General features: G+C 37.0%; 1 protein-coding gene across 1 annotated transcript in view; it reads left to right on the forward strand.

Annotated features, from left to right (window-relative positions):
- The window catches only part of LRRK2 (leucine rich repeat kinase 2), a 124585-nt gene that overhangs the window by 80304 nt on the left and 28549 nt on the right, over nt 1-15732 (forward strand). The window contains exons 31-35 of the mRNA XM_058426191.1: nt 538-684; nt 820-1011; nt 1661-1807; nt 5748-5848; nt 12656-12846. Of these exons, the coding sequence (XP_058282174.1) occupies nt 538-684; nt 820-1011; nt 1661-1807; nt 5748-5848; nt 12656-12846 (778 nt within the window). The remainder of the gene's footprint in view (nt 1-537; nt 685-819; nt 1012-1660; nt 1808-5747; nt 5849-12655; nt 12847-15732) is intronic.

Raw genomic sequence — 15732 nt, forward strand, 5'->3', positions numbered from 1 at the left:
CTAAGACATTTACAAAAAAAGAGCAAATCCGGTGTTTATAATGCTAACTCTTTCTTCTAAAATAAGTAGAGACATTTTGGTACTCCAAAGGGAAAATATCATTTTGGGGATTAAAATTAGCTTTACACAGGTGTTACAGGTTTCCAAAATAAACCTTAACTTGATTGGAATTAATCAACATATAGGTAGTTACACTGCATTAAAAAGTTCAGAAAGTTTTGGGTTTAGCATGATCAAAAACTTCTTTTTAAAAATTATGAGGATTTATTTATGATTCTCTTTCTTCATCTTTTGAGCATATTAAACTGCTTAACAGCATCAACCTGAAATGGATCTTAATGTACAGGGGATTTAACTCGTTTTATTTTAAAGTTATGGATACAATATTTAATAGATATGGATGAGGACTCATATCATTAACAACCCAGTACTTTCTTTCGAAATGAATAGATTTGTATTACAATCACTTGTGGTGTGCAGTAGATTTTTTCCCTTTAATTTAGGAAGCAGTTAATAATTAATGGCTCTATTTTTTAGAACGAGCACTTCGCCCAAACAGAATGTATTGGCGACAAGGCATTTACTTAAATTGGTCTCCTGAAGCTTATTGTCTGGTAGGATCTGAAGTCTTAGACAATCATCCAGAGAGTTTCTTAAAAATTACAGTTCCTTCTTGTAGAAAAGGTAAGGAAATCAATTTGAATGTTTCAATTGTAACACTAAAGAAATCTAAACTTAAAAAAACAAAAACTTTACCTTAAAGCTTTGCGACAGTATGAGGTGTAGACAAGGTGCTGAGCTCTGTTTTGAATCATGTAGGCTGTATTCTTTTGGGCCAAGTAGTGGACCACATTGATTCTCTCATGGAAGAATGGTTTCCTGGGCTGCTGGAGATTGACATTTGTGGTGAAGGAGAAACTCTGTTGAAGAAATGGGCGTTATATAGTTTTAATGATGGTGAAGAACATCAAAAAATCTTACTTGATGACTTGATGAAGAAAGCAGAGGAAGGTATGTTTTGATACAACTTACAAATACTTTTAAGTGATCCTTCAATACTTATGAAATGATTTTTAATAAATGTAAATATTCTTATCCATAAAGGATGAGTTGAAAAATAGTATATTCAATTATAAGGACAGGTCAGAGAACTGAATTATATTTATTACCAATAAAATCTTGTATTCTAGATTCAGAAAATGTTGATTTGAGGGTTTGAATGCTGGCTCATTGAGCAACATAACCTCATCTGTGAAACAGGAATACCAACCACATCTATCTCATTGAACTGTTATAAAGATTCAAATAGACAATACACAGACCTAGCTTACCAACATGTCTGCCATATAATAACAGCTGCAGCTTCATGAATGTGGCAAAAGCAGAGAGTAGATAACTCTCTAGTTCGATGTCTGGTAGTCTGCAGCAGTTCAGAATTCCACAAGTGAATGTAGGAATACATTTTTAAAATTCCAAGTAGATAGATACTAAGTGAATCTTTAAAATGTTCTCAAATTTCCTAGAGAAATATAGGATTGGTTAGAAAGGGAGGGATTAGAAATTATACAAAATATTCCATTATTTTTTCACATCAAAACCACAAATTTATGTATCTCCTTAAATGTTGTTTTTATTTTAAAAATGTTTTATTACTTCTCAGGAGATCTCTTAGTAAATCCAGATCAACCAAGGCTCACCATTCCAATATCTCAGATTGCCCCTGACTTGATTTTGGCTGACCTGCCTAGAAATATTATGTTGAATAATGATGAGTTGGAATTTGAACAAGCTCCAGAGTTTCTCCTAGGTAATTCTTTTTGTTAATTTGAGAATAAATATTGGGATGTAATTTTCTCCTTATAATTTAGAAAATAGATCTCATAATTGTATTGTCATAGATCTTTACTGTTTTCTTATATTTGTTATAATGTTTTTTTATTTGGAATGATATATTTTAAAGGAATATCATGCTACAGATGTGGAATTTGTTTTGCACATAATCATGTAGACTAGGATCAAGATGAGGATGAGATTATCATGGAAGCAGAAATATTTATGAAATGTATCTTTGTATGTGCCTTAATTGCCAGGGATATGGGAGGCAAATAAGAAGGTTTTCAGGTGAGTTAAGTGAAGCAGCCATATTTTATATTTAAAATGACAGAATAGGTAAAGGAAGCACGCCTCAGTGTAGTCATAGCAGGGGTTTTATGACTCAGTGTGACAATGCTGAATTCTCATAGAAATATTCATAAAAAGCCTTGAAATTAAAGTCAAAAGTGTCACATGGTGACATACTCAAATTCTTTTTTTTTTTTTTTTGGTATGCTGAACAATCACGGAACTTGTCGGTTCCGTGAATTCAATCAGTGATTTTCAGTAGATTATGATGGAAATCATTGAATTCATGTAGCATGTTTAGGTGCTCATTGAGAAAAGGTGAAGTCATGGTAACCATGTTCTAATATTCTCATTTGTATCTTGACTTCCTGGACCTGTCCTACAATTGCACATGGATTTTTGGGCCTAAAAGATGTTTTTAAAAAATGCTCATACATTTCAGAAGATGAAAAATGTATGCATTATAACTACTTTGGGAAAGAAACAGTCAGCATATGATATGTCACTGTATGTCATTCTGTAGATTACATGTGTGGCTTCTCATGTCTCTCAGAATAAAAGCTAATGTCTTTACAAGACCTGTGATGCCGTGATCTGTCTGTCTCCTTGGTTATCATTTTTTAAAAATATATATTTTGTACAAATTTTTTTAATTGACAAATAAAAATTGTATATATTTATGGTGTACAACATAATGTTTTGATATATGTCTATGTTGTGGAATAGAGAAGTTTAGCTAGTTAACATATACATTATCTCAAATACTTTTGTGGTGAGAACTATTAAAATCTACTCTCATAGCAATTTACAAGTATACAGTATGTTATTATTAACTGTAGGCTGACATACTCAAGTTTTAAACATTCCTGAGAGTCATTGGGACAACTATGAAATGCATTAGAATGATTTAATGTAAAGCATTTGAAGACAATTTTGACCTTACTTTGCTTAGTTTTTGTTGTTGTTGTGTGTATAAATTTAATTTTGATCAAATTACCCCAGAGATAATGCCTAAAATCTGTCAGTCCGGACATAATATTATTAGCAAAAAGTTGTCCAAAATTTGGGACATGATATTTAAAGCTAAATAAACTCCTTTATACCCCTCTTATTGGCATTGATTGGGAAGTTTAGGATGAATTTAAATGCTTTGGAGCTCAGGAAGTTAATGTATTAGTAATAGTGGGTTAACATAAAATGCTGAATCGTCATTGCTGAATCCTACATCTTAACTCCAAACTTCAAGGTATACAGGAAAGTACCAGACATAGTGCATCCTTCCTCTGAAGAAATCCCAAACTGTCAGACACAGATCCCTAAAATATTTCTTTTTCCTGCATTAAAATGTGTTTCAGATGAATGGACACGTTTTGAGTAGTGTATGTGGAAACGTCATTTACAAAGTCTGTTTAGTTGGCCAGGTGTAGTAGCTCACTCCTGTAATCTCAGCACTTTGGGAGGCCGAGATGGGCGGATCACGAGGTCAGGAGATCGAGACCATCCTGGCTAACACGGTGAAACCCCGTCTCTACTAAAAATACAAAAAATTAGCCAGGCGTGGTGGCGGGTGCCTGTAGTCCCTAAGCTACTCCGGAGGCTGAGGCAGGAGAATGGCGTGAACCCGGGAGGTGGAGCTTGCAGTGAGCCGAGATCACGCCACTGCACTCCAGCCCAGGCGACAGAGCAAGACTCCATCTCAAAAAAAAATAAATAAATAAATAAAATATTAGAAGTCCCTACTCCAACTTGAAATTTGGATGTATCTCCCTAGAGTATGTTTCTTCTCTATGCTGCATTACAATTTTTCTTTGTTGTTGATAGCTGTCCAGATTGAGGGGAAGCAGAAAAAGATGCATCTGTATGTTTCCATCTCTCCGACCCATTCTCTCCCTTCCCCCTCCACTTGCTTTCTTTCTCTTTTCCCTCTTCTGTTTACCCGATTCTATTTCTGATTCCAGTATGTAACAGTTCCCTCTGAAGCTCTCTCAATACCAACAATCCTAGCTAATGGTTTTTAAAAGTCAAATATTAAGTACTGGAGGGATAGAATGAGAGAATACCAAGACTGATAAGATGCAAATAATACTTTTAACATATTTACAATCTAGTAGAAATATAAGACATGCTCAAATGAGTTAATTATTTTAATATACTCTGTCTCTGAGCATAAAATATAATTATATATGCTTATTATAGACATATAAAAAATAAATAGGTAGAAGCTTTCCATAGATGTGTAATTTCACCACTTGGAAATTACAAGTTGTTATATTTCCTTATAGACTGTTTTGTGTGTATTCACTTATATCCATCAAGTGACTACATTTCAAGGCACTATATGAGAACCCTAAATATTGTACAAACAGGATTTGCTAAATGTCGGTGGAGAGTAACAGTCCATGGGGCTGATCATGGTCAGTTTGTGAGGCAGGCCTCCATATCTTGGTATGTATTGGTCCCTATAGGCTTGATAAACTCCCTGGAGATTAGATGATGGAGTAGCAGAGCTCATCAAGGGTGTGGAGGCCTGAAGGTACAAAGCATGCTCAGGAAATTTTGCCTATTCCGGTTTGTCTAGAGCACTTGTTCTCAACCTTACCTGCTCATTACTAATTCTGCTAAGTACAGAATTAAAAGAAGAAAAAAATCTAATGACCATTTCCTCCTGGAACTAATTAGATCAAAATCTTTGAACCCAGACTTTAGCGTTTTAAAAATCTCCTCAGATGTACTGTTCAGCCAGGACTGGGGCAGGGAAAGCTACTGAACTCGAGCCTTGAGAATGAGAAGTAGAACAAGAAGAGAACTTTAAAAGGATTTAGGGGCCACGATGTGACTATGCAGCTGAATTTAGATTTGATTTAGTAGGCAACGTGGAATAATTTGTTTCTGAGCAGGAGAGTGACACAATCAAAGTGGAATGATAGGAAAATTAATTTTGCAAGAGAGAGAGAATGAGTTGGAAGTAAGGAACCAGGAGGCCTCCTGGGACTCAGCAGAAGGCTCCGAGGCCACCAAATGGGTGTGGTGGTAGTGGAAATGGAGAAGAAGGGAATGTGAATGAGGCTACACAGTGGACTGCCAGTGTTAGCCATGGGGTTAGATTAGACCAAGAGTTAAAATAATTCTTCAATTTTAACTCCAGAAGGGCTTCAAGAAGACTTTTTGTCTTGTTATCATCAGCTGTATGGAAGGTAGAATAAAAACCAGTTAGGAGAAAAGGTAATAAATGTGGCTTTTGATAGGCTGTGATTGAGTTGGAAGGGCATACCAGTGAAATCTCCAACACAAAGTTGGAAGTGTAGGAGAGCACTTAGGAGGTGGCTATAAGTGAAAATGTGAAAATTCTCTACATTAAAGGGATAGATGAAGTCACAGAAGTGGATGACATAATTGAGCAGGGTGTGTGTAGAGGGAAGATGGGAAGGTTAAGGACAAAATCTTTAGATGTATCTTTCTTGGAGTAGAAGGAAGAGGAAATGTTAAAGGAGATTTGATTCAATGAAACAAGTAGGTCAGGTTTCTATTCAAATATACAACAGATATAATTACAACAGATACAATTTATTCAGTTTGTTTTTGCTTGGACAGATTAATTTAAGTGCTTTGTATTTTCTTTTCAAAAGGTGATGGCAGTTTTGGATCAGTTTATCGAGCAGCCTATGAAGGAGAAGAAGTGGCTGTGAAGATTTTTAATAAACATACATCACTTAGGCTGTTAAGACAAGTAAGAAATTCAATAATATAATTATATTAAATTGCACATTAATCTACTGGAACTCCTATTTTGTATACAGTTGTGAAAATGCAAAATAATGACCACATTTCTACTTGAGTTTAATTATGCGATCCTAGTTTGTCTTTTCTTTGTGGAGTAGAAAGTTTAGCGTTACTTCTCCTGTTGAGAAACAAAGCACTATATTCTGAGAATCCTTATAATCGTGATACATAGTATGTTGTAAAATTTTTTGTAAGACTCACTTACACTCCTCTTTTTACTTTAGAACCTTGCTGTTCAAAATGTGCTCCATGGACAAGCAGCCGGGCATTACCCGGGAGATTGTTAGAAATGTAGACACTTGGGACTTTTCAGCGCCATATTTTTGTTCCTGATACTCCACAGTAGTCAGACTCCTAGCTGCCTCCATCTGCTTCCAGACCTTGAAGCCTAGCAAGCTCCTGACTTCACCTTCTGTTTTCTTCAGAGTATTTATCTTTTACTTTTCTGGTCTAGGGAGAGAATGATTTTTATTTTTATTGAACATGACTTCTATGTGTTCAGGGTGAAAGAAGAAGTTTAATGCATGACCTCACATTGCTAATTTGATTGAAGGTTAGAAATCTTAAACCAACACTCTCACTGATAAGCTCGCATCTCTCTTTTCTGGATTTATCCACTTTAATAAGAACCGCTATTGATTACTTGCTACAAAGATGGAGAAAGTTAGCACGCTTATCCTATTTCCTACTCCCTGTCCCTGTCTGCTTCCTAAAATTTAAAATTGGTTACATTAATTTTCCTCATATAGTAACAATTATAACTTGGAATGATTTTCAAAACTTCTGTTTTTTTAGTACACCAACTCTAGACAGCATGGACTGACTCCTTGCTATGTGAGATGAGGAAAATTACCGCTATTCTTTCTTCTTTTCCCATCATCTTCTCAAGTTCTCTAATTTATTCTATTATTTTTATGTAGTGAAAGTTTATAACATTTATATTCTGTTCTGTACTCATAGTTAAATTGTTCACATTTTGTCTATAGTTTGATTTTGAGAACAAAACCAATAAATGCCATTTATATATTTTTTATTTGTACAGAACCAAAATATTTCTACTTTTAGATAAAGAAATGCAACCTTCTGTCACTAACTTTTCCTAATAGAATAGTAAAATTCCAAATACCAAGGTCAAATGGATTCTTTATTATGTATTTATCATCAATCTATAAAAATAAAGGCATATTTTAATTTGGGCCACAATTTTTACCCTGATTTAAAAAAATTTTGTTTTTAGAGATGGAGTCTCACTAGGTTGACCAGGCTGGTCTGGAACTCTTGGCCTCAAGTGATCCTCCCACCTTAACCTTCTGAGTACCAGTGGTGATTTATTTTATGTAGCTTTTTGAGGTTTTCTGATTATATACATATATTTTTAAAAAACATACTTCAGGAAAAGATATATATTTTCATCATGACTTCAAGTGTCTCTAAGTTCTTAGTCATACAGTTTGTATAACAGAATCTACTTTCTTCTTGAAGACATTCCTCATTCAGCACATGACTTACTGCTGTAAGCAGGAGAGATGGATTTCTAGGCTGCTTTTGCAGTGATTAATCTATGAGTTAGTTTCCTTGCCCTCTTTGATTATTCTCAGTATTTCTTGGATTCCATCCCTTCTCTTGGTTGGATTGTCCTTAGTTTTTGTTGAAGAATATCTTCGAGTAATTTTTTTAAGAAAAGGTATTTGTAAGGTAAATGTTTTCAGTCCTTACATGTTAAAAATATCTTAATTTTGCCCTCCCATGTGGTTGATATCACACTTTATTTTTTAGGAATCTAGGTTTGAAATAATTTTTCTTCAAAATTTGAAGAAAATTCCATTGATTTTTAGTGCCCACTGTTGCTAATGAAAAGTCTGCCGTCAGTCAGATGTTTGCTCCTGTCTAGGATACCTTTAATTTCATTCTGAAAACTGAAAATTTGATCTTTTGAATTTCATTTGTTTTCAGTGTTCCGAATCTTTACAGGTATGTGTTTGTGTGTAGGTTGTTTTTCATTCCATCTAACTCATTATTTTGTGAAAAATTGTCTTCTGTGTATTCTCTTCTATTATTTATTATTTCCTCCCTAACATTTATTAATCATTTTTATTGACAGCTACTATGTACCAGGTTAGGTGATGGGATATATGAAATATATATAGTAGTAAGCTAGAACCAGTCAAGCCTCTGCTTCTCTGGAGCCTATATCTAGTCACTTATGATTCGTTATTGCTTATTATTGCTCCAAGAGTATACATTAGATGACAAGCCTTCTGGGTCTATCATCCATGTTTGAGTTCCCTCTTTGAGTTTTATCTATAATTTCTTTTACTTACTTGACTATCTCTTACAGGTTTCTAATTTGTTTTTCAGAATTGCATCATCTATTATTTAGCTTTCTGGTGAATTTTGTTTTGACAATCATATTTTTCATTTCCTATTCTTTCCATCCCCTCTGGTTGTTCCTTTGTAGCCACGTTTTTGGATAAAATGTCCACAAATGTTTCTGTTCATGTCAATTAGAATTTTTTTTTTTTTTTTTTTGAGACGGAGTTTCGCTCTTGTTGCACAGGCTGGAGTGCAATGGCGTGATCTCAGCTCACCGCAATCTCCACCTCCCAGGTTCAAGCAATTCTCCTACCTCAGCCCCCTGAGTAGCTGGGATTACAGGCATGCACCACAATGCCTGGCTAATTTTTTTGTATTTTTAGTAGAGATGGGGTTTCTCCATGTTGAGGCTGGTCTCGAACTCCCGACATCAGGTGATCCGCCCACCTCGGCCTCCCAAAGTGCTGGGATTACAGGCGTGAGCCACTACGCCCGGCTAATTTTTTTTTTGTATTACTTGCATTATTGCTGTTTTCTCTGAGGTTATTTGCTCTGTGGGTTCGTCTTGATCTTTCTCTTTTATCTTGTCAGTTTTCCAAGAGTAGTTTTGAGTGACTTCTCATGAAGTAAGTACTATATTGATTGTTAAAGAAGGACTATATTGATTATTAAAGGTAACTAGAATGGGCATTCTTCACATTCATGTAGGTTTGCTTGTTCAAGTTACCACTTTCTGAACAAGAAGGTTAGACCATAGACTTTTAAGGGCTGCATACTGCTTAGGGATACTCTGTTCTTTAGGTTACATGGGCAGGGATCACTGCTGAGACCACACCTGCCAAAGGAAGGCAGGCTTTGCTCTCGAGATGCTGGACTTGAAACTGTTTCCCCTCCGCTTAATGCTGTATTATTTTTTTCTCTTCTTAATCTGCTGCAGAGTATCTAGATTAGGGTGTCCAATCTTTTGGCTTCCCTGGTCCATATTGGAAGAAGAATTGCCTTGGGCCATATATAAAATACAGTAACACTAATGATAGCTGATGAGCTTTAAAAAATTGCAAAAAAAAGTCTCATAATGTTTTAGGAAACTTTATGAATTTGTGTTGGGCCACATTCAAAGCCATCCTGGGCCACGTGCGACCTGTGGGCTACAAGTCGGACAAGCTTATTCTAGATACTTCAGACTCTGTTCTACATCTCTTCATAGATCAATAACTTGCTGCAATGAGCTTATCAGATAAATTATCTTCACTTTTCATCCATAAAAAAAGTCATGGGAGGTACTCACCATAGGACTGGTTTAATCCAGTGACTCTGGCCAACTTTCTTTAAAATTCCTTTAACCTTGGTGTATTGGTTTAATTCCTTCAGAATGGCTTTTCCCATTGTGATAAACTGGTTCCAGCCTTCACGATTACTTATTCCAAGTACAGAAGAAAAGAGGGTACCTCTTTTGAGGACTTGTATTTCAAAGGAATCAAATGGCCTGCATAATAACCCATTAAATAAATAGATGTCTCTTAGCCCCAGTGAGTCATCTGTGCTTTTCTCAACAAGCATTATGTTCAGGGCAATGCTTTGTGCTAATTGGCTTTAGGTCTTTGTTACCAAACTGATCACTGTGGCCCTGAGGGTGCTCTTACTTAGAATATTCTCACCTTTTCTGAGAGGCTGATGTTGGGGTCACTTCCCCCTGAACTAAAGTCCATGGGCTGCATGGGTGAGGGTTGAGTAACTCAGCAAATATCACGGTACTCTAAGGAGGAAAGGAAGGGGAATATACACTGTTAGTTAACAGTGGTTACTCCTGTATTCTCTCATGTTTGGATACTACTGGGGATTTCTTTCTTTTTCTGAGTCTTTATTGACATTAGGAATGAGAGATAGAAACAGGGTGAGAGAGGAAGTAAAATTAAATGTGAATTCTTCCATCTTATACCAGAACTCAACTGTATTTTTGGAATCTATATATCCTTACTTTTCCCTTGATTTATTATGAAAAATTCTTAGTGGCTACACTAAGTAAATTTTGTAACCTTTAAAAAATACATAGTTATAATATTTTAGGTACCCTGAGTAATAGAAAATTTCATGTGTGTACAAAATATCCTGGGGGCATTTTAATTGTTAGTAACAACAGTCACACTGTAGTTCTAGAACCAAGTTGAACATTTTATATAGAGAAGCTTATCTGTGATTCAAATCTGGCATAATCTCTTTTAATGTGTAGGTAATTTGTTATATAAATCGATTTTTTGGCCTTGTTAGTTGCCATCATGCATTTCAAATTTTACAGAATGTGTTTGGGGAGCTATGGTAGAAATCAGTACTTTAAAAATGTCTACAGAGCCAATTAGGATATAAGCAGGGAGGCAAACTAAGGGAATGGTGGAAGAAATTTAAAAAAAAGGGGGTGTGCATAATGTGCTTCTTTTCTTTAAAAAAAAAGAAAAGAAAAAGACAACAACAAAAAGAAAAATGACATTTGACGGTCATTCTACCAGTAGTCATGGGGCAGATCTATATTACACTGTACTATTATGCTCTTTTTTCTTTGCAATCAGTGAGTTGCTTTTCCAGGATAGAAAATTTGGATTAGATCTCTGTCTGTGCCTATGAAAACAAGCAGAGCTAACTTAACTCATTCTCATCAGTTCTAACCAACTGACATGGGCATTACAAAAAGATTTTATCTACTAAGCAAATGTGATCACAGTCTGAAGCTTTGTTCTTGGAAAATCCCCTCTCAGGGTGTTCAGCCTTTCTTCTTCAGCTTGCAGAATTCTCCATGTTTCAGTTTCCTGATAAATCAGTGGGCGCTGCTACTCCACATCTTTGAAGCTGGTCGTTAAGAAGCAGCACTTCTGCAGCAATCACAGTTTAAAGCATGAATCAATTTAACATCACATAGGCTATACATTTCAATGGAGTTACAGTTTCAGAGTAAAGTGCAATATACAGTATAAAGCAAATCTGGAATTCAAGCCCAACAATGTCATAAAAGAGGCTGTGAAGTCTCACATGATGTGGGCCACGGAGAGGATTGTTGCCATTCAGATCTTAGCTCAAATACTACCACATCCTCGGAGTGGCCTACCATGGGCCACCCTTACTAAGGCAATCCCTCTGTTCAAGCCAAAATGATATCTTGGACTTTTTTTGAATTGCAGAGAGATTGTTGCAGCCAGGGATTGCCTTAGTAAGGGTGGCCCATGGCGGGCCACTCTGAGGATGTGGTAATATTTGAGGTAAGATCTGAATGGCAAAACTTCAGCCATGTGAAGGGTGGAGGGATTTCTAGGGAAAGGGGTCAGCACAGGCAAAGACCCTATGATGGGAAGAAGCTGGGCACAGCTTGGGATTGAATGAATGCCAATGTGGCTGAAGGGTGGTAATTGAAGAGGAGGGGGAAAGGAGAAGGTCTGGGAGGCCTGGGGCATGATCACATCAGGCGGTGAGGCCATGGAAGTAGATGGGATTTTCATCTAAGAGAAATGGGAAGTCATTAGAGAGTTTTCAGGAGGGGATGATATGTATTTCTTTGAAGTTGAGCATTATCCTCGGTAAACTTTTGTAGTCGTTAAACCAGAGATTATAGGCAGGTTTTACCTCATATGCCAGTTGCAGCTGATTAGTAGTGGCTATAGAGAATCCTGGGCTGAGAAGGATTCTGTGGCTAACCAGAATTCAGTAGATGAGTTTGACATGGCCTGTTAGTATGACTACACTGTGTGCACTGTTTCTGCATTAAATGTCTGATAAAAGCAGAGCCAAAGGAAAAATAGAACTTAAAAATTTAATTCTGACAATACAGTTGACCCTTGAAAAACATAAAGGTTGGGATGCTGACCCCTTGTGCAGTCAAAAATTTGCATATAACTTTTGACCTCCCCAAAAAACTGAACCACTGATAGCCCACTGTTGACTGAAAGCTTTACTGATAACATGAACACTTGATTAACACATGTTTTGTATGTTATCTGTATTATATACTCCATTCTTACCATAAAGCAAGCTAGAGAAAAGAGTATTTTATTTAAAAAATCATAAGGAAGAGAAATGTATTTAATCTTCATTAAGTAGAAGTGGATCATTATAAAGGTCTTCACCCTCATCGTCTTCACATTGAGTGGGCTGAGGAGGGGGAGATAGAGGAAAGGTTGGTCTTGCTGCCTCAAGAGTGGCAGAGGTGGAAGAAAATTTATGTATGTGTGGACTCATGCACTTCAAACCCATGTTGTCCATGGGTCAACTATAGTTTCAAAACCAGCTTTTTATTACTGAAAATATGGGAAAAAAACTCAGAGAAGAAATGGAAACTTTGCTATGATCCAGTCATGCAGAGAAATCCATGGTCAGCCTGTTGATGCACTTTAAAGAAGGAGATATGTGGGTAAGACCTGATGTTGAATTACTCTTATATGATTTTGGACTTTTGCAGGAGCTTGTGGTGCTTTGCCACCTCCACCACCCCAGTTTGATATCTCTGCTGGCAGCTGGGATTCGTCCCCGGATGTTGGTGATGGAGTTAGCCTCCAAGGGTTCCTTGGATCGCCTGCTTCAGCAGGACAAAGCCAGCCTCACTAGAACTCTACAGCACAGGATTGCACTCCATGTAGCTGATGGTTTGAGGTAAGTAGGTCGTGTTGTTTTCTATTCAGTGCATGACAAGCGTGACCCCAGACTTACTCTCAGGTTCTGAGAACACTTCCCAGTAACACTGTGCCCCAGTAACAATTTATAAACAATTTGGATGAAAACTACCATTTCCCTGATCAAATTTTGTAATTTCAGAAAATAAGAGTATGGAAACCATGCAGAACCTCATAGCAAGTAGTAATAGACTTTGAACCCACAAGTTCTGCTCTAGAACCCATCACCTTAACCCTGTACTGATCTGCCTTCTATAAAAATGTATAAGTTAGGCTTCACAGTATCAAAGTTAAGTGTCAATTACATGATTCCAATGAGGAAAGATGAGTCCATACTTCTCAAGGGGACTAGAGTGATTCATGTTGGATTCTTCGGCATGACCATCTCACGTGTCTCAGAGGCACACCTATCTCTGCAGCCAGAGCAAGCTTTGGAGAGGGAGCACACTGGAGTGGAAAGGCTGTGGTCTTTGAAGACAAAAGGCCTGGGATTAATCACTATTCCACACATTTAGTAATTGTGATTTTATATCTCTGATTCCCATTTTTTAAATAGTCTGTGAACCATGACTAATATTTAATGCATAAAATTGTGAAGACTTCTGTAATAATTGAAGGCATTCCAGATGAAACTCTTGATGTCCCCTCTGCCATTGCTCCCCAACCCCAGTCACCCTGTTACACCTGAGGGTCACCTTACATTCCTTTCTTCCTCTCTCATCTCACAGCTAATCCTTCAGCAAATCTTTTCAGCTCTGCCACCAAAATATATCTTAATGCTTCTAACAATTTCTCTCACTAACGTCTAAATCTGAGCCAGTATCATCTCTCATTGCCTACTGGTACCCTGCTTCTACCTCTGTCTCATGATACGTCCCATTCTTCACCCAGCCTCTGAAGTGATTTTTCTAACATGAAAGTTGGATCAGAACTTGTTCCTGTTATCACCCCTCCCCTGCCTTATTTCTTGGGTACAGTGCTCAGCCACTCCCATCCCTGAGGTTCCTTGCAGATACCAGAGGCTTTATATCTGCTGTTGATTTCACTCAGGAATGTCTGACTCCCACATGTGCTCTCTACTTGTTATAAAGGATTATCTGAATCTATCTGAATCCGTTCATTCAGGACTCTCAGCAGAGAGGATGTCCCCAACAACCCTTTGTCTCTCCAGCCCCTATAGGACTATTGCTGCCTAGGATTCTTTATGTTTCATTTTTTAAAAATTTATTTATTGTCTGTCTTGCCATCAGAATTTAAGTACCACGAAAGGAGGGACTTTTCGTCTTGTTCGCCATTGTATCTCTAGCTCCTAAAATAGTAAGCCTTCAGAATTACTGTGTTGACAGTAGGGGAAGAGGGAGAAAGGAGGAAAGAGGGAAAACAGTGCCTGGCACATAGAAGCCAAGCAGTGTATGCAGCTTTCCTTCTCTTCTTTCTCTTCTGAAATGCTATGAATATGCCTTTTAGGTAGTATCCAGAAATGTCCCTTCCTGAAAGTGTCCAGAAACTACTGAAAACTGTACAGATTATGAAATGAAACAGGGTGCAGGGATTTGGATTTGAGTTGATGTTTCTGCTTTTGAACACCAGGGGGAACCTTGGGTTAAATTAATCTAGGTAAAGTGCAGATTAGTCTCTTGTATTTCAGTGCCCTCTTTCCTTCATTTAACTAACTCTAGGTTCTAGTTTTTCCTTAATTCTTCCACAAATCCCCAAAGTGTTTATTTATAAAGTGAAGAATTGCTATTTTTTTAACACTGTTCGAAACACCTTATCTCTAAAATGACTTATTCTAGTTCTCCGAAACTTTACTTTAAATAACAAATCCAGCAGTTTCTGATGAAGTAAATTTAATGTCAGCATATTTTAAAATAATTTGCCTAATTTGTTCTTAGCATAATGCCAGAAAAGCTTTCTGGATTTTGTATCACAAAAGGCTAGTAGATTTCAGTAGCTATCAATTTTCTACCAGCACTAAGTATATTTTAAAAACTCAGCATTCAGGTTTATTTTCCCAAGTATGTTTCAGCACAGGAAATAAAATCATGCTCCTTTGAGTCCCTTAAATGCTGGAGCTGTTTAGAGTAGCATACAAGAACTTTCTTCATGTTACATGCTTTCTCTTCCTCCATCTTGCTTTTAACTGTTAGCTTACTTCTCCAATTCAATCCACTTCGTTTGAACTCTTTATCATAATTCTGTAAAACTTATGAAAATACAGTCAACTGCATTTTCTATATGTTTCTATGTTTCAATATCTTCAAAATGGAGTATACTGCCTTGGTACATCACCCACTATGAATCTGTTATTTCTGTTATATCCCACACTTGCCAGGCCGGGATACTTGTTATCCCATCCAGGCCAAACACCTTCCCCCAAAAGTAAGTATGCATTTGTCTACCAGGTCCTTGACTCTATTTTACATCATCTTTTTAGTAGATTCATGTATTTTTATGCCGCTCCTGCTGTCTTGGTTCAGTATGTCCAGGCAATTATCAGAATTTCTTTTCTAAAATAAAAATCGGTTTATGCTTGCAATTCCTTGGCAGTTCTCAATTATCTACAAAGTGCATCCAGACTTCCTGGCATAGCATCAAAGCTCTTTCTGTATGCCTCTTGCTTCCCTTTGCAGCCCCTGCCACCCCACTGCCCACACTGCATTCTGGCCTTGATGACAGGCTTGAATTTTCAGTTATGCTCATGTCTGCCCGTCATTGAATTTGTTATTCCTCTCTTTCCACCAAGTTGTCTGCATAGAGAGCTCATTTTCCTTAAGAATTTCCTCACATACCATCTCTACTATGAAGCTCAAGTGTGTCATGAAGTGTTAGCTTCTCCAACTTGTGTTTCTTGCACACGCTCTGT

This window comes from Hylobates moloch, unplaced genomic scaffold (assembly GCF_009828535.3).
Source record: "Hylobates moloch isolate HMO894 unplaced genomic scaffold, HMol_V3 SCAFFOLD_13, whole genome shotgun sequence".
Taxonomy (NCBI): Eukaryota; Metazoa; Chordata; class Mammalia; order Primates; family Hylobatidae; genus Hylobates; species Hylobates moloch.